At 38.9% G+C, this 22,759-nt stretch overlaps 5 protein-coding genes across 7 annotated transcripts; 3 read left to right on the forward strand and 2 right to left on the reverse strand.

The window, feature by feature from the left end:
* The first annotated feature begins 289 nt into the window (after nt 1-289).
* Nucleotides 290-5,714, forward strand: LOC141909295 (uncharacterized). Its single transcript, XM_074799697.1, has 9 exons — nt 290-324; nt 588-699; nt 896-998; nt 1,090-1,144; nt 1,632-1,703; nt 1,781-1,852; nt 4,130-4,268; nt 4,641-4,728; nt 5,554-5,714. The coding sequence occupies exons 2-9, from the start codon at nt 595-597 to the stop codon at nt 5,634-5,636; spliced, it is 717 nt and encodes a 238-aa protein (XP_074655798.1). The 5' UTR covers nt 290-324; nt 588-594; the 3' UTR covers nt 5,637-5,714.
* Nucleotides 5,664-20,376, reverse strand: LOC141909298 (dolichol phosphate-mannose biosynthesis regulatory protein-like). Of its 2 annotated transcripts, none has more exons than XM_074799700.1 (4): nt 20,309-20,376; nt 6,337-6,432; nt 6,153-6,255; nt 5,664-5,807 (listed from the first exon to the last, which is right to left on the reverse strand). In XM_074799700.1, exons 2-4 carry the CDS (start codon nt 6,391-6,393, stop codon nt 5,749-5,751), a joined length of 219 nt encoding a protein of 72 aa, XP_074655801.1. In that variant the 5' UTR covers nt 6,394-6,432; nt 20,309-20,376; the 3' UTR covers nt 5,664-5,748. The 2 variants fall into 2 exon arrangements, with proteins under 2 accessions (XP_074655801.1, XP_074655800.1); XM_074799699.1 differs by lacking the exon at nt 20,309-20,376 and adding an exon at nt 6,764-6,863.
* Nucleotides 7,086-15,516, reverse strand: LOC141909293 (iron-sulfur cluster transfer protein NUBPL-like). The gene is made up of 8 exons (XM_074799693.1): nt 15,386-15,516; nt 12,824-12,985; nt 12,118-12,214; nt 11,774-11,813; nt 11,511-11,695; nt 8,763-8,969; nt 7,786-7,868; nt 7,086-7,212 (listed from the first exon to the last, which is right to left on the reverse strand). The coding sequence occupies exons 1-8, from the start codon at nt 15,488-15,490 to the stop codon at nt 7,126-7,128; spliced, it is 966 nt and encodes a 321-aa protein (XP_074655794.1). The 5' UTR covers nt 15,491-15,516; the 3' UTR covers nt 7,086-7,125.
* On the forward strand, nt 15,794-18,933 carry LOC141908188 (ADP-ribosylation factor 1-like). The gene is made up of 4 exons (XM_074798090.1): nt 15,794-16,052; nt 16,611-16,787; nt 17,594-17,731; nt 18,165-18,933. Exons 1-4 carry the CDS (start codon nt 15,956-15,958, stop codon nt 18,326-18,328), a joined length of 576 nt encoding a protein of 191 aa, XP_074654191.1. The 5' UTR covers nt 15,794-15,955; the 3' UTR covers nt 18,329-18,933.
* On the forward strand, nt 19,132-22,695 carry LOC141909291 (RNA-binding protein RO60-like). Of its 2 annotated transcripts, none has more exons than XM_074799689.1 (4): nt 19,132-19,295; nt 19,434-19,607; nt 20,063-20,134; nt 20,438-22,695. In XM_074799689.1, exons 1-4 carry the CDS (start codon nt 19,290-19,292, stop codon nt 22,235-22,237), a joined length of 2,052 nt encoding a protein of 683 aa, XP_074655790.1. In that variant the 5' UTR covers nt 19,132-19,289; the 3' UTR covers nt 22,238-22,695. The 2 variants fall into 2 exon arrangements, with proteins under 2 accessions (XP_074655790.1, XP_074655789.1); XM_074799688.1 differs by having other exon boundaries at nt 19,431-19,607; nt 20,438-22,694.
* Nucleotides 22,696-22,759: the final 64 nt, after the last annotated feature.

Here is a 22,759-nt window from a genome sequence, read left to right on the forward strand (position 1 = left end):
GCTTATTTCGTTACCACGTAGTCGTAGTCAATATGAGGACTCAATAAAGTAAAAATTGAATTGGTTTATCCGCAACATCCACCATTAATGTTGAGATTTTTAGATGCTCCCTCAATGAAATCCATTAGCTAAATACATGATTAAGCTTGCTTATGAAATCAAAATCTTTTTTTGGGTTCAATTATATTTTTGAATGTTTGGGATGATGGGAGAAATATAATTTTAATCAGCTAATTAAGAATAAAATCTTGAAATATGAAAGTTTTGTTTTCAAAAAACTGTCGGTACATCGGCTACATCGACTGTGGGAGCAAAACGATAACGGTAAAGAAAAATGTTTTATTGCTGTTTGAACTGCTAAAACAACTGAGTTTTTCGAAAACTGAATGTTTAAGGTTAAGAGGCGGATACAGGGTTTGATGAGGAAGAACGAGAATGCTTATAAATGTAATTTTACCTAAATTCTGCGAAATTGTTTAGTATTTGAATCAGCCGCGGCATTTGGAGGGGGCGACACTGGACGGTTAGAATTGTTTTCGTCAGCTAGCGGGCCGGGATTATTAAATTCGAATTACTCCTTCATTCAGGTAGAATATGAATGAAATGGAAAGTATCAAGACGGAAGACGCCTCAAACCTGCAGAATTTTGATGGCTCTAAGAAACGTTCATTGTCGCCAACAATGGAAGCTGATGATGAGGTAAAACATAAAAAAGCCTAGATAATGACAACTTTCTTCTCTGACTCTGCTCATACTTATACCGTCCTCCAACAACGCACTGGGCAGGGGCTTTTTTATGTGTGATGGGGAGCAAAATCAAAGGTTTTACTCGGTAGGCCTTCTCTCAGCAGAGGCTTAAACGTGGTATTGCCATATAATTATCCATGTTTTTTAGTCGCCAACAAAATGTCAGAAATTGTCCGATGAAACCGGCAAACCAAAAAAGAGAAGAAGTTTTATAGCTGGCCGACGATCAACAATTAACTTTCCTCTTCCCGGTAATGGTTTTAACACATACCGATATCCTTCAAAGTAATTCTTCTAGAAGTTTATGGGATTTTTGGTCGTGATATATTCACTGTTTTTCAGATTTAGAAGACATTCATTCTCAGAGCGAGGAAAGCGAATCGGAGAAACCGAAGAGGTAATTTAACTGTCAATCCCCCCTGTACCTGTAACTCAAACCCAGCTTGCCTCAGATCCTCGCCGACCAATTCAATTTCTCTAGACGCAAGTGAATCCCCGAGCTATCGGAGGGATGAGGGTTTGTCATCATATATGAATTAGAGTTCAACAATTCAAAAAGTTTTCGCTGAATTATGCATTAATCTTAGGCAATCGGCTCCATGGTGAGCGGAGGCTATTGTGTCCACTTTGTAAAACAGCCATCAACTTTAATTGGTATTCACTGACAAAAAAATGGCAATTTCGTCCGTCTGTCTTCATCCATATGGGCCTTTTCGTCTTCTTGTTCTGAGACTTGGACATTTCTTTTTCGTCTCATAACTAGTCAAAATGAACCCCCGATATACTGTCTATATCACGAAGATCCTAAATGTGAGCAGATTATCAGCAGTTGACTGTATTAATTTTTTTCCTAACTTTTCTTTTTGATTTGATATCTTTTTCAGAGTTCTTCTTCCAAATCCAATAAACGAACAGACCAAGGAAGCGGCTAAATGCACTGAGGCTGATATTCAAAGGTGCTTATTAGTTACTCCATCATTCAGTCCTTATCGTGTATCTGGCTATGAAAATGTTCACCTTGTTCCGTCTGTAGGTTTCAAAACGAATGCGATGAGTGGAAGAGAGTTTTGGACGGATTTATTCAGAAAGTTGAAGAATTAGAAAAGTAAGGAAACTAACAGGGCGATACAGGCGCAGACTCCGCACAGTGCAGTAGCGTTGGAACTGTAGGGCAGGGGCTGCAGTTGCTTAAAAATTTACCAGTGGATAGTTGACATAGTGAAGATTTTAAGTTCATTGTTACTATTGTATTTATCCGCTGGTTTAGGTTATCTTTAACCAACTTGAGCGACCGGTCCCAGGTTTCGAGTGAACACAGGTTAAAAAGTAGCAAAATGTAGTGAATTACAGTAGAATCTGCTTAATTTGGATTATTCACCATCCCTGTGAAGCTGGCTCCCGGTTCCCGGTTCCTTATTCGGCTCCCGATTCAAAATGCTGTTGAACCGGGAGCCGAATCGGGAACCGGGAACCGGGAGCCGGCTACTGGTTCAGCTCCCGATTCAAAATGCTTTTGACCCGGGAGCCGAATCGGGAACCGGGAGCCGGCTACTGGTTCAGCTCCCGATTCAAAATGCTTTTGAACCGGGAGCCGAATCGGGAACCGGGAACCGGGAGCCGGCTACTGGTTCAGCTCCCGATTCAAAATGTGAAGCTGGCTACTTATTCGCCAGGTGGCGCTGGTGTACACTGTGCTGTAGTCCAGACATTTTACGTAACTATGTCTACTCTGCTGATAAACAAACTCGACCTCGACCTTGACAAGAAATCGCCAGGTGTGGCGCGAGCCAATCCAGACGTCTAAACACGATTGCGTATGCGACCGCGAGACTCGCGGTCGCTATACGTCAGTAAGCTGCGTCTATTAATAACATAACTTGGTTTAAGAACGTGTGTATTGCTCGGTCGTTTTTCTCGTCACCGAATTGACTTCTTCATATGTTATTCGCCTCTAATCATTTAATCAATAAACCATCGATTGTTCCCGAGCTATAGGGTATTGATTAGTCAGCACTGAAAGGGTTAACAAGAGAGAAAGTTTCTAACGAAAGTTATCGAATCCCCAAGACAACAATATCTGCAAGCCCATGAAATTGTAAGATATAAAATAAACAGACGCTTCTGCCTACCGTATAAATCACCCTTCATGCAGGGTAAATCCATTGTCGAAGATGAAAAAACTATCACTTCAATATTCTATTAAACTTAATATTTTCCTATCTATCAAATTCCATAGAAAACATAAAAGAACATTTTTCTCATCCCTAAACCGAAAATAGCTTGAAATGAGAGCGCACACAAAATTCTAATCCAATAGTTACCACGGCTGCATGGTAAAACAGTGAGACCACTAACATTGGCGCAGAGATAAGATGGTTGTTTAGACGTCTCAATTGCAAAATGTGAAGCTGGCTACTTATTCGATTCGACTCTATTGCGGACAGCAGGTAAACATAATTACGTAACTATGTCTGCTGAAATGAGTGCAACCTTGACCTCGGCCACCAGGCTAATCGAGACCTGAATTAACACCACGCGTGTGACGATTTCCTCCCGATTCAAAATCATTTTGAATCGGGAACCGGGAACCGGCTACTGGTTCCCGGTTCCCGGTTCAAAACCATTTTGAATCGGGAGCCGAACCGGGAACCGGGAACCGGGAGCCGGCTACTGGTTCAGCTACCGATTCAAAAACATTTTGAATCGGGAGCCGAATCGGGAACCGGGAACCGGGAGCCAGCTTCACAGGGGTTTATTCACCTGGGTTAAGGATCATTCATTTATTTCGTACGCGTAAGATTTGAATTTTTCAACCCCCCCTACACAAAATCGGCCGTTTTTTCATAAACATAAAGCATTACAGTACGCAATTGCACTGACCCATCCCCCTCCCCTAATACATACGTTATAAATGAATGACCCCTTACGGAAAATCCGGATTAAAAGTCATTTTCTTTTATATTAATGAACTAAATATGGACTGCAAATATTGTCCGGATTAGACCAAAATCCGGATTGAGCCGATCCGGATTAAGCGGGTTTGGTACTGGTCGTCTTCTATCAGGTTGAAACCACGTAATTCCAAATCAGGTAGTGTATTTCTGGTCTTAATGAACGTGCCGAATGAACGTTCCAGGATCGGTAGTACTAGTGACCAATCAACCCCTGCCCAAATATCTCACCTGGAAAGAGTGGATATCCGTTATCAATCACGGGCTGCAAGTGCTCAAAAGTTGGTTAGAGTTAACCAGTCGATACAGTATTAAAAGTTCATCGTTACTATAGTTTTATCTGCCGGTTATCTTTAACTGTCTTTTAAGCAAATGGCAATTTAAGTTTCCCAGACTGGAGCATTCGTCTAATTCGGAATGATCTTTTTAAGGGATGGAGAAAAAACGCGTTTAATTGCGGAGAAACCGCAATCGCTGTCAACATTACAACAGAAATGGTTGGACAATCGGCCGAATTACGGAGATAAACTGGATAAACTGAAGTCTAATTTCACTAAATTAGATGTTACGGTAAGTGTGCCTTGTCTTTGAAATTATCGTCCTGCCAACACTAAATGAAATCAGCAGGGATTTTCATTTAGTGTTGGGACTTTTAAACAAGACAGCGTAAAATCGATGATCGCCGAGCTAAACTTTTTGTAGGGGTTTTGTTTTTAACCCAATGAGAAATGAAAAATGAGCCGAATTATATCGCGCGATCAGAAGCATCATTGACGTAGAGGGTTAGCAGATTTTAAACAGGTTCGCTGATTACGAGCCGGTGGCAAACATGTTAGGGAGGGTTTATTTTCAGAAGGGTAGTGCCGGCTCTTAAAAACCGCTTATGGAGGACACTGCGTCTCTTATCGATAAGCATTTTGAATGTGTGTTAAATTATTTCAGGTGCAGTGCGTGAAAGCAAAAATAGATCAAATGAAAGTTTACGCAGGCGTCGTAGACAACTACATACAATCTGTCTCAACAAATTTCAGTGAGTTCATGTGATCTATTATGATCAATTACAAGTTTAGGGGCCTTGCATAAAGCACAGGGGTAGGAGTGAGTTCAAAGCGTACATACTTTTCTAAGGGGTAGTGTTAATGTACATGTAGTATGTACTTTGTGCACGAAACACAGTGATTTTTACAAATATGCCCGATATTTGTTGGGATTTCCCAGGAATCCCACTCAAGGTCTATCACTTCGTCGATATTACGGTACATCGTTGTCGTTTAGTCGATACAGTACATCGTTGTCATTCTGGTGAATGCTAGTGAATTTGGCTTTCTTTAAACTGTGGATCCTGAAAAATTGGGGGAGGGGGTTATAGATACCCGCAACACAAGCGTACGTACGTCCCTTATGCACGGCCTCGTAGTCGATGTATTTCAACAGGGTCCCTACAGTTCAGTATGATCCGCGATACAGATTTTTCATGGAGACAATTTCAAATTTTGTGGAAGCTTCTGCATCACTTTCATATCACGGATACTGTTTATCTCAGTTAACCATTAATTTGGTGGTTTTGTAAGCTATTTTTATCCTTTACACTACTAAACTCAAGTTCTAATTTGGTAACCACCTAATTGAGTGAAGAAAAATACTGGTAGTGCCAACAGTACCGATTTAGGCGTAATTAACCGTAAAACTACAACAAATTTCTAATTGCCCATATCTCAAAACTGAATGAATTTTATTAAAGGAGATTGAAGTACCTTTAAAAGCATTTTTGCTTAGAGACAGTTTTAAGGAATCTAAGAGTTGTAGGGAACTTGTTCTTAAAACTATCAATCAATTTGAATTCTTGATTTTTCAGAAAATGCTTTGGTCGATGGCGAAATCGACGATCCGAAAAGTCTAATAAGCAAGATATGCAAAAATCCCGAACAATCGTCATAAATCGATTCAACATTAATTTTTTGCAATGATGAGATGGAATTTTATATTGCATGTTTTTATATTTGATTTAAATATTTACAGGTATTTACAAAAAAAAACAAAATCGATCAGTTTATTTCGTTTTTTGTTTTGTTTTTCTGTTCGTCATCAGCACAACGCCCAAGACCAATCCTGAAATGAAAAGTTGGTCTCCTAAGGCTTTATCTCTGACCTGGTTTATGTCATAGTCCATTATCAGTTCATTTTTGATGATTGAAAGAGATGCCTGAAGTGGGATTGTGGAATGTCATTGATAATGTGCCTGGAACAATTTACTTTGTAAGTATCTTTTGAACTGCGGTGAATCTAAAAAGATGTGTGAGAGATGTTGCTGCCTTCATAAATTATCATAAACCACGTTTTCATAGCCAATCATGCCACAGTTTTTTGTCACAGAGTATTTTAACTAATCTTTAGTTGAACTACTGTAGATCTAGGGTGGAGGTCAGTGTCATCACAGAGGACCGGTACACTTACCTACAACACTTAGGACAGCAATACCGGCAATAAGAGGAATAGCTATTGCGTAGATTCGTGGCAGGAAAAACCGATGTATAACATGTTCGTTATCGACAAATGGCTGCAAAATAGAAAAGCTGTAGATAATTATTTGCAACACAAAAATGTCATCAGAAAAGGATGACGTGATGCCAGTGCTCACCAAAGCGATGACCCATATCGTGTAGTAACTGAAGATAAGACCTGCTAATCCAATCATGGATAGGCCTACCAGCTTATCAATTCCTGATGAGGCAACCTAGCAAAATAAATTGAAACTGGGTTGTATTTAAGCGGTTTGCGTGTCACTGGACCCAATGAATAAAACCATTATCAATGACCAACTCCAGCATCCCTGTATGAAAGAAAAAAAATTAGGTTTTTTTTATTAATGCAGGAATAGTCGAGATGGTCAGAGATATTGGTTTCATTCATTCACTATCACCGTCAGGTGCTGCCGCCTGGCGATAAATCCCGACACCGTGGTATTGGACTCGCTTTAAATTGGCCAGTTTTTAAATCTTCCTCATCGTATCGCCACTTACTGATACATAAGAATAAGTCGATAAATATTTTACGTGATCGCTTACCATAGTTAATGAATCTAGTTGCGCTCAAATGCTCAGATTTCAAGTCGAAAAGCCACACACCGGTCGCCTACCTTCGTTACCACCTAGCGGGAAAGCTACGCACTATCATACATTGCGGTGCAAAAATCTACTCCAAATACTAACTCGAAGACATGTCGCATGTTGCTCTAGATGTCATTTATTTATATTAATATAAATCTACAAAAATATTCAATAACAATAAATGAAGCCACAGTCTTAAAAACAATATAATAACATTGAAAAAAGTTCATAATTGAATCATTGAAAGCATAGTTTTCCCTTCTACGCCCAGATCGATCATAACAGTTTGCATTCGACTCCCAAAACCATCAACGAAAAGTTCACTGCCGATTTGGTTGAGTATAGTTTTCACTATATTCGGGTATTTTGTCCAATATTTTTCTAGCGATTTCCATATACGCAAGTGACTGAAAATATAGAACATTCGCATTGTGATATTGTAGCTGTACTGGACTGAAGTTTTGACAAGATAAGACTCAGCCAGGAATTTGTTTACCCAAACTCTAGAAGCTTCAAAATATTGTCTAACTTTGAAAGAGATCTAAAGCCTAAAATTTTTCAAAAACTCCCCATATCGGTTATTCCTGGATCGGCCTATAAGGAGTTTTCAACGAACAAATTTCAAGCAAGTGCATCTGCATCACTTTCATATCCAAACTACTGTAGACTCTTTCTAAATCGGTACTGTTTATCTCGGTAAACCATTAATTTGGTAGTTTTGTAAGCAAACTTAAGCTTATATCCTTAACACAACAACCTTTATGTCTAGATCAGTAACCTTCTATTTGGATAAAAAAATCCTGGTGAAGTCTACTGTAAATTTCTAATTGCCTATTCCTAAAAAATGAAGGAGTTTCTGACATTTTGCTCAAATGAAATTAATTTCAAACAATTTAAAAAGCATTTTCTGTTAAAGTAATCAAGAAGTTGTACCGGTAACGAGGTACCCTGTCTTTATCTCAAGGCCAAGCTTCAATTACCTGAGGATCATCTGGTTCAGATACGACTATCGGCTTGCCTTGATCTGAAGTTTCCCTGATGTTAATACTGAGAGGTATATCACCTATAAAATCAAATATATCAAAAATATCAGTAGAGCCTCATTAAAACAAACTTCCAGGGACCAGAAAATCTGCAGGACCCAGTTGCACAGTTCTGAGTAAAATATGACTCTAAGAGTTAACTCATAGAAAATCAACTAACTTTATAAAGTTAGTTGATTTTCTATGAGTTAACTCTAGAGTTAATTAACTCTTGAGTTAACTCACAACTGGGGAACCAGGCACTCTTTATTATCAGGGTGGCCACTTTTTTGAGTTGCTTTTCTACTATTCCCCGACATGCAAGTTGTTTGCCCCAACTTGATCTGCTAAGAATCCAATCAATTTATACAGTCAAATATGTAGGGATCATTCATTTATTACGTACGCATAAAATTTGAATTTTTCAACCCCCCTCCCCCTCTGTACGTAAAAATTTTTTCATATACATTAAGCATTACAGTACGCAACTGCACTGACCCCTCTCCCCTCCCCTAATGCGTACGTAATAAATGAATGACCCCGTAACACAAAGATAGATGGAAACTGGTGATTTTACGCCACAATCCAGCCATCTCAACAAATTTCCATTACTTTTCTCTGATTTTTAGCTTTTTATTTAACAAATTTCACGGACTTTCTAAAGAAAAGAAACTTCCCAGACTTTCCCTGATTTCCAGGTTAGTGGCCACCCAGATTATGATCATATCCAGTATGAAATTATTGAAATTGTCCCATTAGGGGGGGAAATTCTAAGATAGTTATGATGACCGATAAATCGTTACATCCGTGGTCATTTCATACAGGTTCAACTCGAACCTGTATGAAATTACCACGGATGTATAACTGTATAACTCCTTTGATAGATAAGATAATTCACTCAAACAGCACAACTTCTAATTTTGAGACGTTCTCACCCAAAACGTTCACGCCCATTTCTTTTCCGAGTTTCGAAGCTCCATCGACGCCGAAAATGTGTTCTTCGTGGCCGCAGTTTCTACACCGGTATAAACTCATATTCTGTACGATTCCGAGTATAGGAACGTTAACTTTACGGAACATTTCGGTTCCCTTTCGAGCGTCTAACAACGCGATGTCTTGCGGTGTCGTTACTATGACGGCGCCTAAAAAATGAAGCGGAACTTCTCTGATAATGAACTCGCTTAAGCGCGGCACTGAGAAACACGGAAACACGAGACAGAAACCTGTTTCTGAATGCTCTCTTGGTCACGTGCGTTATGAAACATGATTGATTCCATGTTTCTCGTGTTTTGTGTTTCCCGGTGCCGTGTGTATTTGGCTTTAGATTACAAAGGGTCTAAACTAGGGGTCCAGGGACACTATGCCCACTTGGGAAATGGTTTGAAATGCTCAACGATCTAACAATTTAAATATTCAGCGCCCCCAGGTACAAATATAAGTAGACAAATTGAATATGAGATTCAGTATTTAACTACTCCCCTGGAGGAAAGAACAAAAATTTGGTGATCCCAATTCAATGCGAGATCTATCCTATAACGGTGCTCATGATAATCAAATATCGACGACAAGACTATCGTTAAAAGCTTGGTTTTGGTTTTTTCCTCCTAAAACCTTTTCCACCTACGAACGAGGACTGATGACACTAATGCCTAACTCGGGTTGCACTAAGATCCGAACGGTTCGTCTGCGATTCGGTCTGAGGAACACCCGTGTCGCATCGCAAGGTCGAGTCACCGATTTGGCCAAGAGTCGTTAGTTGGATCTTCGTACAGATGTTGATTTTCGTACAGAAAAATTCACGAATTTCTCGTCCCAGTAATAGATATATGTAGAAATTAACCACATAGTTACACACTTGAAACTGAGTGAAAATGTCTAATAGAACTTCTCTCTGTTGCGGGGGGATTGGTAAATATGTAGTAATAGTGGTTGGAAGTGTGAATATTGCAAATGCGAGTGAAACTGTTACAAGCATTATCGTTGTGCGTTTCGATTTTGTAGTTTTCTGATCGGACGAAACCATTTTTGAACCTCTGAATAACTGAACTATTATCATAGAATTTGATAGAATTATCAAAGTTAAAGGTAGGAGATAGACGTGGACAACAATGATGGTGAAATACGTTATTTGGTCAAATAATTCATAATAACATCCGAAAAACTGGTTGGAAAAATGTAACGACAAAGTTGGTAGAAGGTATAGAACCAGTGCATTCACTGCAGTAATTATAACTGTAGCAAATCGAGCGAATCTCGGTGTACATATCAAACGAGATGTGAACGGGAAGAGCACAACTGCCGCACGTTCTAGAGATATGGCTACTATTAACCACGCACTGTTGCAGGCTACAAGATTCATTATCAATTCATAGATTTGACAACTGATCAGTGAATTCATGATGAATATCGGACCATCTTTAATGTGGAAGAGAACGAACTGTATAACAGGCATCAGCGTAAAATTGATGCAGAACATAGAATCACAGACTGTCAAAACAATAAGATAGTTAGCATAAGATAAACTGCGGAATCTGCGGCTTATCATTATTAGGAAAGTGGCTGAATTTCCAAATGCCCCCAACAGGAACACTGTAGGCAGAATGACTAGTGACACAGTAAGGTAGATTCCAGACCTGCTCACCACCGACATGAGAACGATATAACTGTTATAAGATCTGCCGATTTGCATCTGAGTAGAATTCATGATTCATGAGGATCAAATGAGCGTATACTGACCGTCTGAGAGTGTACAGACTGTCTGAGAGTGTATAGTCTGAGAGAACAGACTGTGCGAGAGTGTACTGACTGTGTGAGAGCCTGCTGACTGACTGACTGTGAATGTTCTGAAACTGACCGGGTTTTTTCGCGTAATGGAAAATTCATTTCTCTTTGGTATGAAGATATTCAGTCCTTACTACAATTCATTTGTTTCAGTCCTTACTTCAATTCATTTGTAAGATTCATTCTTAACAGCGAATAGAAAATCAACTCTCATACACAAATCTTACACGATTTACATACGATTTTGTGAAGGTCTATCATTGTGTGAAATATAATTATGTAACTGAATTAAATATAAATCTATGTTGCACAAGAATTCATTGTAAATGGTGAAATATATTAATAGTAATAGATCTAAACAGGTTGTAAAACGTTATTCCATAGAAAACGTACGGTAATTCTATACTGTATTATTCTATACTATATTGCTTATGCTAACTCCATAATTGCTAACAAAGTTTAACCAAAAACTGGGCATGTGAGATGAATCCTACGACAGTTATAACATTTATCAAATATGAAGACAATAAGTGAAAAACCTGTCGATAATTTGCTCAAAAACCTCTTACACATGAAATGCAAATAAGGACTGATGACACCAAGATAGACGCCAATTTGCATCATGCTTGACAGATCGAAAGATCTGTCTGATATGTTGTTTAAGATGTGTCTTGGGTAGATACATGTATAAACTAAATGTCAAGACAATCCATTTTGAAGTGTCTTCAAAACTTCCCAAAATAACTGGATTCGGTCTATGCACGGACGGACGGACGAGGGACGAAAAGTGAATGCAATAGCCTGCTGGGACTAGTCCCAAGTGGGCTAAAAACCGGATTAACCTCATCGGTCCCTAACCATCCGAATCTAAAAAGCGAATTCTACCGTAGTAGTCGACTTGCCATTTATAGGTATATTTTGTGATAGAGAAAGCTGCGTATCTCCGGTTCCGGGAGGCATATCTACGATTAGATAATCCAACGGACCCCACAATACTTGACGTATCAACTTCTGTATTGCCTGCATCACCATTAAACCCCTCCAAACTACAGGCGCATTGTCTTCGACCAAAAATCCCATCGACATGCTAGAAAACCGAAAAATAACAGCAATTCAAAAACTCAATGCGGTCTAACTTCAAATTTGCTCATTATTTAATTCTTACCATTTTATTCCATAATTCATAAGAGGTTTCATCAAATTTTCTAGAAAAAAAGAAGGTTTTTTTTGTAAATATTACTCAAAAGTTCAATTGTTTTCCACCCGTGTGGGAATTCACGTATTCACCTAATTATTGCAGCATTCACCTGAATTCACCTAATATTGCAAGACTGACTATCATACTAACAGAATGGTGCGTTAAGAGGATAAGCCAATCACAAATTGTGTTTCACGTGAAATATTTGCCCCACTAGAGCAAAAACGAAGGGGAATGTGATTGTGCCCTGTAAATTTATGTGCTGTGAGAATGATTAAATTCAACAAGGAAAATTTGTTTCGCATTCTTACGTGGGTTCAGTTCAGGTCGTCCCGATAAATTCATCATTTTCGGTATCGAAGGTCCGTAAACATCTGCGTCCAATAATCCAACAGTTTTACCTTCATCCTGAAATTACAATGGAATACATGCCGCTACACGCATACAGTTGACCCTTTTCTTTAATTTCTTTGAGCAACATTCAAGTTGGATGGCACAGTATATATCATTCCCGTAAGGTTACAAAATTTAGATCTACAAAATGTGGAACTCGTAATGTTAAGCCCAAAACACACACAGCTAAACATTTGTATCTTCAAAGAACAGAAAACACGTTTTTCAAAAAGACGTTGAGTTTTACCCATAAACGATAACACGTTCAATTTCGAACATTTCGGCAAAACGAAAATGCGTAGAAAACTGTTCTTGCACAATCGATGCATTCAGTAATTCAACATCATTTTTGTGTCATGTCACGTAAAGCGATGTGGATATTTAGCAAAACTACACGAAACATCCAACGCACACGGGACTAAAACTGTTTTCTACACATAGGGTTTTTCGCGAATTAAGCACCGCAATTTTCGTGTAAAAACGTTTTTCTATTCGGCGTTTCTGTTTTGACTTCAACGCTCACGGCGAAACAAAACATTTCACGAGGAAAAACCGTTTTGCCTTGCCGTGTGCGTTGGGCTTTTTATACTGCAAAACTGGCTTATTTAGTGAGAATCTACGCACCTTGACTAGATCGTTAATACTCAGGGCAATATTAACAGCGGTTGTTGATTTTCCTACTCCGCCTTTCCCAGACGCTATCACGATCACTTGTTTGACTCCAGCTATGGGAAACTTGACCGGTAAACCTCGCCTCGCCGCTGGATTTTCATTATTATTCAGAGCCTGCAATGAAAAAATCGATTACTTTCAATTTCATTACTTTCACTATACCACCAATTATAGTACATTTAAAAAAACTTGAGTGAAAATTCAAGAATGTAAATTTGCAATAGGGCCTATCTTCTCACAATCATTGGAAGATTTGTGTATAGGAGTTACCACAATAACTCAAAGTATGAATAAATTCAATCAAGATTACTACAATTTCTAGTAATATTGAAAGCCTCTTTTCCATAGAGGGGTATCATGGGGAACTTAAGTGTTTGCACCCTCACTAGTAGGGCACATCATATACCGGTAATCATAAGGGCACTCTGAAACAAAGCTCTCATCACAAAACATTACCTCATGTTTGGAAATACAGAGGACCAGCATATGAATTAAATCTTTTTTAGGTATTTATTTCAAAATTTTCATTTTCCCATGAAATTTCAGGGCAAAGTGAAATTCTTCACGGGGTGCGCACCCCCTGCACCCTCCACTAGGATTCGCCCTTGGTTTACTTGAATGAGGTATGAAAGATTGATTCTCAATTCATTTGGGCTAAAAATCGCCGTCCTCTGTATTTCTAGGTATAATCATCAGATTTAGGGTTAACAGTGATGACATGATTTTGTAAATGTTCTACTTGAACTCCACATGCCGCCTATGCGTAACGGTTATATTAGGCCTATGAGGTCCTGCTGATTGCAATTAGCCTAAATCTTTCCACTTAATTACTAGATCTAATGCAATTCACCGATGCATGTAAACCTGTGCTTAATTTGAACTACAAGTTGATTCAATAGAAATCAAGAGGAACTGTACATCAAACATGAATGGGAAATAAATGAGTCATTTTTGAAATCCATAGGGGTTACTAAACTACCGCGTGCACAAATCAAGTTTTAATCAGATTTCACAGTTTGACGTTAATAACTGTATACACCACTTGTGCATTTCATTTATCGACAAAACCGCCCCTAATATTGAAGAGCGGTAACCGATGAGGCTAACTCCGTGAAAACAACAGTCCATCAAACTTGAATTCATAGGCCTAAATGTTTTTGCGATTAATCACTTAAATTAACAGTCATTAAAAATCCTAAAATATAGGCCTAGTTATCAATTTATCTAACAAATTTCAGTGCAGTGTAGGCCTACAGATTTTACATATTCCAATTTTTGAAGTACAGAAACCAATTAAGTTAACAAACTTCATGAGAAAAACAGTCCATTAAATTTGAATTCATCAATAGTTTTCGATTAATCACAAATCAGATGTCAAATCTTATGTAACAATTATTCCAGAGCCATGTCGATTTCCTGTATTCAAATAAAATCAGCCCATCATCATAGGTGTCCCCAGGAATTTTCATAGGGGGTTCGAATGAGCATCAATCCAGCATCCATGCACAATATCGGGTGTTTGGTGGGCCTCCACCAAAAAACTCTTTGAAAATTGGAGGCTTTAAAGTAAAGACGTTTTCCAGGCTCTAAAGGAATCATTTAGAGATATCAGACTAGTCAAATTGACAAGAAATATCTTGGACATTGATTACGTAGTAACTTGAGAAGTGAGCTATCTCGTAAAGGGGGTGCGTCCGCTACCTCCGCACCCCCTGGCCTTGGCCTTGGGGACACCTATGATCATGAACCAAATTTATTAGGCCAAATAAAAAAAATTAGTTGTTTATCGTCCCCCGCCCGACCCTACGAAAAATACCCGACCCAATTTTTTTTTTTTTATTGTGTTCTATTTTGGTTCCAATCGAAAATATTTGCCATAGCTACCATTCCATGTCGATTGTAGGACAGTATAGCAGGAAACAAAACGATTTATCGATCGACGAAGTGCCTTCGCTGAATAACAATATTCGGTTATGGAGCGTACACAGCGTGGATTTCCGGTTGTGGAGCATATTTCGATCGATTTTAAAAGTTAATAAAGTTCTATGAATTGAATTGTATTTGTATCGCTTGTGGCGCCACACTTCCAGTCGATGGAAAACATGCTTTATTTTATCAATCGTATATCATTTACAACACTCGATCTAAAATAAAAAATAAAAATAAAAACCTCCCGACCGACCCAAGCTTTTTGAAAAAAAGGATGATAAACAACTAATTTTTTTTATTTGGCCTTAAGATAATGAATGAATCCCGAACAAAAATTGATACTTCGTTACCTGGTTACTCATTTCTGCTGAGCTTAAAAATTGACCCAGCTGCCCGCCTTTATATACCCGAATCTATATACCCTACATTACTTTTATGAGATATAGGCCTGTGTGTACATTTTGGCACACCCTGTACACTCTAACCTAACCCAGGTCTATTTCACCACATTCAAATAGAAATTACGAAATATCTACAATCTGTCATCACCTAAACTACAATGTATTACAAGCAGTTAGAACTTACGAACTTATTCGGAGTAGTTGAATACTGATATTTCGATCCAAACTGTGTACAAATGCGAATTAAAGACGGAGAAATCAGCCGGCAGGAATTTTCGAAGGCAGCCATCGTTACTTTTATTTCCTCCAGATGGCAGCACTTCCTGGTTGTAATGGCCCGTTACGCCCGGCCGCACTCTGCCCCTTATTAAAACAAACGCACTTCAGATATATGAATGGATAAAACAATTTTATACAAACTCATTTTATACTAATGCATTCTACTATTCATTGCGCGTATTTTTGATACCGGTTTTGGTTGCTAAGCCAGATCAGTCAGTGACGTCATCGTTTCCAACTCGCGCGTTGCGTGTTGACGGTTATAGCGAATGTGTCAACAGCGCCAACGTGGAACTCTAATAATATACGGCACGTCGACAAAGACGGCAAAATTATTGCCACGCTGGTCAAAACACGATTACATCCCAAACGAAATGTATATAAGCCTAACCTTATCCCAAAACAAGTCAAATACTGGCCAGATACGAAGCGCTACACTTCAATCCAGAGAATAAAATACTTCTTAGAATACAAAATGGGTTTGTGGATGTCGAGATTAACGAACCTATTCGAAAGTTTAGGATTCAACAGAGAGCCAGCTCGAATATTAATGCTGGGATTGGATGCTGCGGGTAAGAAATTGAAAATTATTTATAATTATACAAAAAACAGTTGAATCTAATTAAGTTGAGATAACTTTCCATTCGAATTATTAGATTCGTAGATCAGATTTTCAGGCGATAAAGCGTGTTTTTGGCGTCGTAAAAACTGTTACAATCATGTTTTATAGATTGAATTAAAGGGGCGTGCACGACGTCACAGGCGTTGCGAAATAGAAATTAGGCTTTGCAGTTGTGAATTTTGGCGTTCATTTTGTATAATTATACATATATCATGACTTTCTATTTGATAAATTTTCTTGTCTTGAGTGTGGACGTATAGGACCCTACGTCATCAATATTGGGGGCTAGCCTGGTTAGATTGGTTGCCGGTCAATTCAATCGTCGATATCAAAAAAACTTTATTGATCCAATTTATAATATCATTCTTTGTCGATAACATTAGGCCATATAATAGTACGGCATATGTGTTATTTTTCTTCAAGGCGTCAATAAACACTATCTTAAAGTTAGTTATTTTGTTTGATACAATCATGAAATTCAAGTGTTCGTTTTTAATACATTTTGTAGGAAAGACAACGATCTTATACAAAATCAAACTGAACGAAACCGTATCGACGATACCGACAATAGGATTCAACGTGGAGACTGTAACCCCGTACAAAGGAATCGAATTCACCGTGTGGGATGTCGGAGGTCAGGAAAAAATCCGTCCACTCTGGAGGCACTATTTCCAAAATACACAAGGTAACTAATGTGAACCGCATATGATTTTCTATTTGATTCATGGAATAGATTATCTTTCTAGATTTGTCTTACAATTTTAATGAGGAATTGAATCTTATACCGGAAAATCAATGAAAATACCTAGTTAGTTGTGTAAATTTAAAGGACTTGATATGACCGAATCTTAATTAAACATTCTTTGATCTTGGACTAAGCTCAAGTTTGATATAAAAGGTCTCCTTAAATAGTTATAAGTTAGTTGTGGATCACAATATCCGTCATAGAACAATAAATGAATTGATCTAAAAAATGAAAAATATAAGTAACTAATTTGGCGAGTCATTACAGACTGAAGGAAAGGGTGGTAGCACCACCCGAAATATTTCTAAACAAGGCTAAACAAAAATGATCCCTTGTTTATTCGCAGCGGCCCGGTCAATTTTGTAAAATATGATAAAATTTGTATACAGTTCAATTCTATAGCGGCCGGGTCTGTTATGGTGAAATTGATCACGATTTTTAAAAAATTAATGTACAGGGTAGATAGGCGGCCGGCCGGGTCAACTTTACAGCTCAGCAGAGCGGAGAAACAAGGTATCAATTTTTTTAGCCTAATATTTGGTAAACCATTTAGCTATCAATTCATTTATTGTGGGATTTTACTTCTTAAATAGTTATGTTGCTTGGATGTATACAGTACCGTCATTGATGTCTCAAGTACAATAATGAATATCCAAAGATACCACCATCCTTAACTCACAAGGCTACGAATAAGACCGCGGTCCCTTTCCTTTCTAACGAGACGTTTCTCTTTTTTTCTATATCAGGTTTGATCTTCGTCGTGGATAGTAATGATACGGAACGTCTACCCGAGGCTAGAGACGAATTATTTGGAATTTTAGAAAACGATCAAATGATGCCCAACGTACCGGTAGTGATCATAGCAAATAAACAAGATTTACCGAGTAAGTAGATGTATAACTTTTTTATTACTTGTAGTAGGGCTTACTGATCCGCCCACCCCGGAATTCTACAAAATCATCGAATCAAATTTTCTTTAGTCTTCGAGTTTTCATCACAATAATTCTTAATTTTCAATCTAGTGAATTGCACGAAGTTAGTTTTCTTCATGTGTTCCATCGTTAGAACGCAATTCATCTTTCAACTTTTGCTCCTTCTCTATTTTTTCGAAATCCTTCAAATATTGTAAGTGGAACTCGAATCATAGAAAAATATTTGTATTTTGTCGTTTTCAATCGCCTGTAAAAAATAGATTTTTTTCTTATGTTTGCCCTTCCCTCTCATTTTTTTCATGAAAAAAATCTGCACTCGAAGAAAGTAAGAGAATTTGATTACTCAATGTATCAATGTCGGCGATTTATTTCTCAAATTTTTCAGACGCGGTCTCACCGAGCGTTCTAACCGATGAATTACAGTTGAGGAACGTAAAATCGGAATGGTTTATTCAGGCCGCTACCGCCTGTAACGGCGATGGTATTTACGAAGCCATGGACGCGATGGCCAGAATGGTGAAAACCTCTCGGAAAGCGAGTCGCTATTGATCGAAGAACTTCCGATCTAGTCTGATTCAAAAATGTGATATTATGACTATACGATTCTGAGTGAGAATCTAGTTTCTTTGTTTATCTTAAGTTATGCTCCATTCCAAACTGTGATATATTAAATGACGTGATCAGAATTAATGTTACTTTATATGACAACCAATGCCGGCGAGCCAGTTCACCAAGTATTTTGTTAAAACTAGACTAGAGCCGAATTATTGAACTTTCGCACCTGAGTGGAATTTGTTGTTCGATCATTTGATAAAAATGTAATGAATTCTTACCGATGATTGTATTATCCAATATCTATAACTACATCGCTCTGGTTTTTGTTTGGTTTTGGTTTCTCTGCCGAGAAGCTTTTTGGACAGCTAGCGTGGTTGCGATGCAAGGAAGCCATGTTCAAGGAAGCCGGTAGTTCCTTGATGAGTTCTTATACTTAATTTGTTTGTTATTTCTAATCAAATCTTTTTTAATGTCGTTTTTATACCTTGGAACTATACGTATTTTCGTGAAAATCTCAGTAATCAGGTACGATTTTGTAATATTCATACATGAAATCATAATGCTGCAAAAATGTTATTAATATTTGAATGTATTTTGTCTGTACATATGTTTAACAATCGTAAAGTTTATATCATTTAATGCAATAAATATCTCTGTATATAGTACGACGAATACTTCTATCTTATCTGAAAGTCTATGGTTTACCAGGTTTATCTAAAGAATACGCACGACTCATCGACGGGTTTTTCTAACGAATATCGTCTTTCACTCGTTTCTAATCACACAACCAACGGTTTTGGAACTGAACGGGTCGATTTTCGATTTTCCCGGGACAGTTTCATATTGGTTCAACGGTGGATTTTTTAAAGGAATCAAACATTCATAATCGCAATCGTGTTCGCGAACGAAGAGAATTCGTGCCTTCCTCAATTTACTGAGTTCAAAAAGAAGGGAAATGAAGGTGAGATTCCCCAAAAAATATTTTTAATGACACTGAATGTTTTGCAAACGTATAACTCACACTGTGACCTGAGCAATAAGCGTCCGAGTATAGATATGTTTTCAGAATTCTATATATTATTGATTTTCAATTTAGAAGTTTGTAAATTGGTTGTCCAGAAAACCCACGCCTGTCACAACAGGCAATGAACCAGGGACAGAAAATGGGAACAGAGAATCCTTCGATGAAACCGAATTTAGCCGCGTTAAAGGACCCGTGGCCGGAGACCAAGAGATCGTTCACCCACCTATGATTAAGCAACGAGAAATGGCCGTTAGTAAAACACGTATATGAAAATATTTAAAAAAAAAGAAAAAACACTAGTTTTAATCACAGATCTCAAATCAAATTTGAATCGAGTTCCGGTTTTTAATGTTTGATCGATATATTTTGAAATGATATCAACACTTTTCAATGTTACCATGCTAATTGCGTGCTTGGGTCATCTCTTTTTACGTAAGTCATGTTTCATTTATGCAATAAAAGTTCTTAATGTTTGGTGTATCGGAATTGATACTATAATTGATAGTACATTAGCATTGTGCACTATCAGATACTCATCCATTTTTACGAACACCAAATTCCTAAAAGATCGAGTGTAGCCTATGAAATGGCTTTTTTTGTTTTTAACGATAGATAATGTTACATAAATACGTAACAATAATCGTTCTTGAGAAATTCTTGCTGTATAATAACTGATCGATCACTTTCTTTTCTGTTTCTTCAAGGTCGAGCGGGTTGGAAACGTTGGTGGCGAACCGATGAAGTCTTCGGAAACGGATGTCGGAGAACCGATCAAGGTTAGATAACTTCAAGTTCAAGTTTATTTCGCGGACAGCGAAATACGGGGCTTATATTATCACAATCACCATCTACTTTTAATTCAACCCCTGTCCCACAGACCAGATTGATAGCAACACATTGTTCTGAAGCTTAATAATAGTGTTAATACGAAGCATTTATGAAGTACATACTTATTATTGTGTAGTCCTTCCATATGACAAACCAACACCAAGGGTACCTTGTATGTTTCGTTGCGTCTTATCAAATGCGTTTTTATCTCTTGTGAACTAATTTTTGCGATAACTTTCATTATTTTCAAGGTTGACGTTTTTGAACAAAAACAACGATTAACAAAAGATGAATCAGAGAAGATATCTGTAATCGACGATACAATGATCGGCAGTCATCAAAAACGAACCAAGGGAACTGCTAAATTTGAAAGAACGATTCTACAAATAGAGTCACTGCCCGGTCGAAAACAAGTGCGCAACGATGCCGGCGGATACGTATGGCGAGTTGATAATTTGACGCGATTAAAGAGGTTTATCTCGCTCGGTTCGGAAAGCGCAGTATATTCCAAACACGCTGGCGGGTCATCGATGATGCTAGATGCAAACAGTAACGATCTGAACGACCAGAACGTTAACGCTTTGAGCTGCGCGCTGGAAGAGGGTCGCGGTTTGGAGGTTGTCCGTATTCTGAAAGCTTTTAGCGTCGGCGGCAGAACTGCTAAACAAGACAACATCTTATTTTGTTTGGCTTTTTGCGTAAAATGCGGAAACGCCCAAGTGAAGAAGACCGCGTACGAAGCTATGCCGGAAATATGCCGTATCCCGACACATTTATTCGTGTTTATCCGTGAGTGTCAGAAGTTGAGTCTGCTACAAACGACTAAGAAAGGCTGGGGACGGGCGCACCGCCGTGCCGTATGTAACTGGTATACTCAATACGCGGATGATCCGGCAAAGCTGGCGTTACATATTACCAAATATAAGAATCGCGCGGGGTGGTCGCACAGAGACGTCCTACGTCTGTGTCACGTGACACCTGAAACGGACGAGCTGAACGCGTTGTTTAGATACGTCACGCGCGGCCTCAACGAATGCGAAAGCATGATCCGAGAAAAAGAGTTCAGCGTGAATCCGAATTTCGAAGCGATGATGGAGTTCTTGCGAGCGGTTGAGCGGGCGACGGTGTGCAGAACGGACGCGGAAGAAATCGAACTGATCGGTTTGATCCAACGATACCGACTCGTCCGGGAACACGTGCCGACCGAAATGTTGAAATCCGCCGCGATTTGGCTGGCATTGCTAGAAGACATGCCTATGGAGGCTATGATTAGAAATGTTGGTCGGATGACGAGTATCGGCGCGCTGCGGCCTGGTAGCGAACAGGAAGCTCGCGTAGCGCACCGTCTTCGCGATGAACAGCGACTAAAAGACGCTTGCATCCACCCGTTCAAACTACTCGTCGCTTTCCTGATTTACAAACAGGGAAGAGGCGACAAAGGCAACTTGGAATGGGCTCCTTGTCCCAAAATATCCGACTCCCTGATGAATGCGTTCTATTCGGCGTTCGAATTCGTCGAACCGACCGGGAAACGGTTTTGTCTGGCAATGGACGTTAGCGGTTCGATGACCTGGTGTTCGATGATGGGCATAGACGGGTTGACGCCTAGAGTAGCCGCCAGTTGTATGATGATGGTCACCGCTAAACGCGAACGAAATCACGAAATTCTCGGATTCTCCGAAGATCTGGTCCCGATCGACATCAGCGCCGACGACGATCTACGAACGGTTACCCGTAAAGTATCGCGGATCAGAATGGGCTCGACGGATTGCGCGGCGCCGATCCTCTGGGCGACGACTAACAAGAAACAATTCGACGTGTTCGTAGTGTATACGGATTCGGAGACGGCTGTGGGACCGGTGCATCCCAGCGAAGCGCTGAAGAGGTACAGACTCAAGTCCGGCCGCGATGCCAGGCTGATTGTCTGCGCGATGACCAGCAATGGTTTTACGCTCGCCGATCCGGAAGATAAAGGTATGCTCGATATGACCGGATTTGACACTGAAGCTCCGGGAATTATTCGAGATTTTTCTTGCGGCTACCTCGATTGAAGAATATTTCATATGGCTGAGCTAAACACCAAGAGGACGCAGGGCATATTTCGAAAGGCTCTGATTATATATGAACATGTTTTATAGAATAAATAGTATATCTCTTATGGTATGATATTTCTTCCCGCCTTTTGGTCACTGGTATATAGTTGAAATTCTAAAAACAATCAGCTCTTTTAAAACACAACTGATTAGGCTAAAAAGATTGATTTAAGTCATGCTCAAGCTAAAAATAGCAAACCCGGCAGCTATAGAAATGAACTGATTAGAAATTTTATTACAGTATACAAAAGTGACCCGGCCGCTTAGGAGAAACAAATTATCATTTCATTTAAGCCTTATTTGGCTCAGTTGCCCGTCGGTATCTGCGGCGTCGCAGCCTGACACATAAGCCCACCCTAACTCTCGGTATACTAAAAATACGGATAAACGGTAATTAGAACGCAATGAAAATGTATGTACTGCTGAAAGGGCTCTTTGAAAAATGTCAGCTATATTCAATGTATACTAAATTGTAATAAT

The sequence above is a fragment of the Tubulanus polymorphus genome, chromosome 7, assembly GCF_964204645.1.
Source record: "Tubulanus polymorphus chromosome 7, tnTubPoly1.2, whole genome shotgun sequence".
Taxonomy (NCBI): Eukaryota; Metazoa; Nemertea; class Palaeonemertea; order Tubulaniformes; family Tubulanidae; genus Tubulanus; species Tubulanus polymorphus.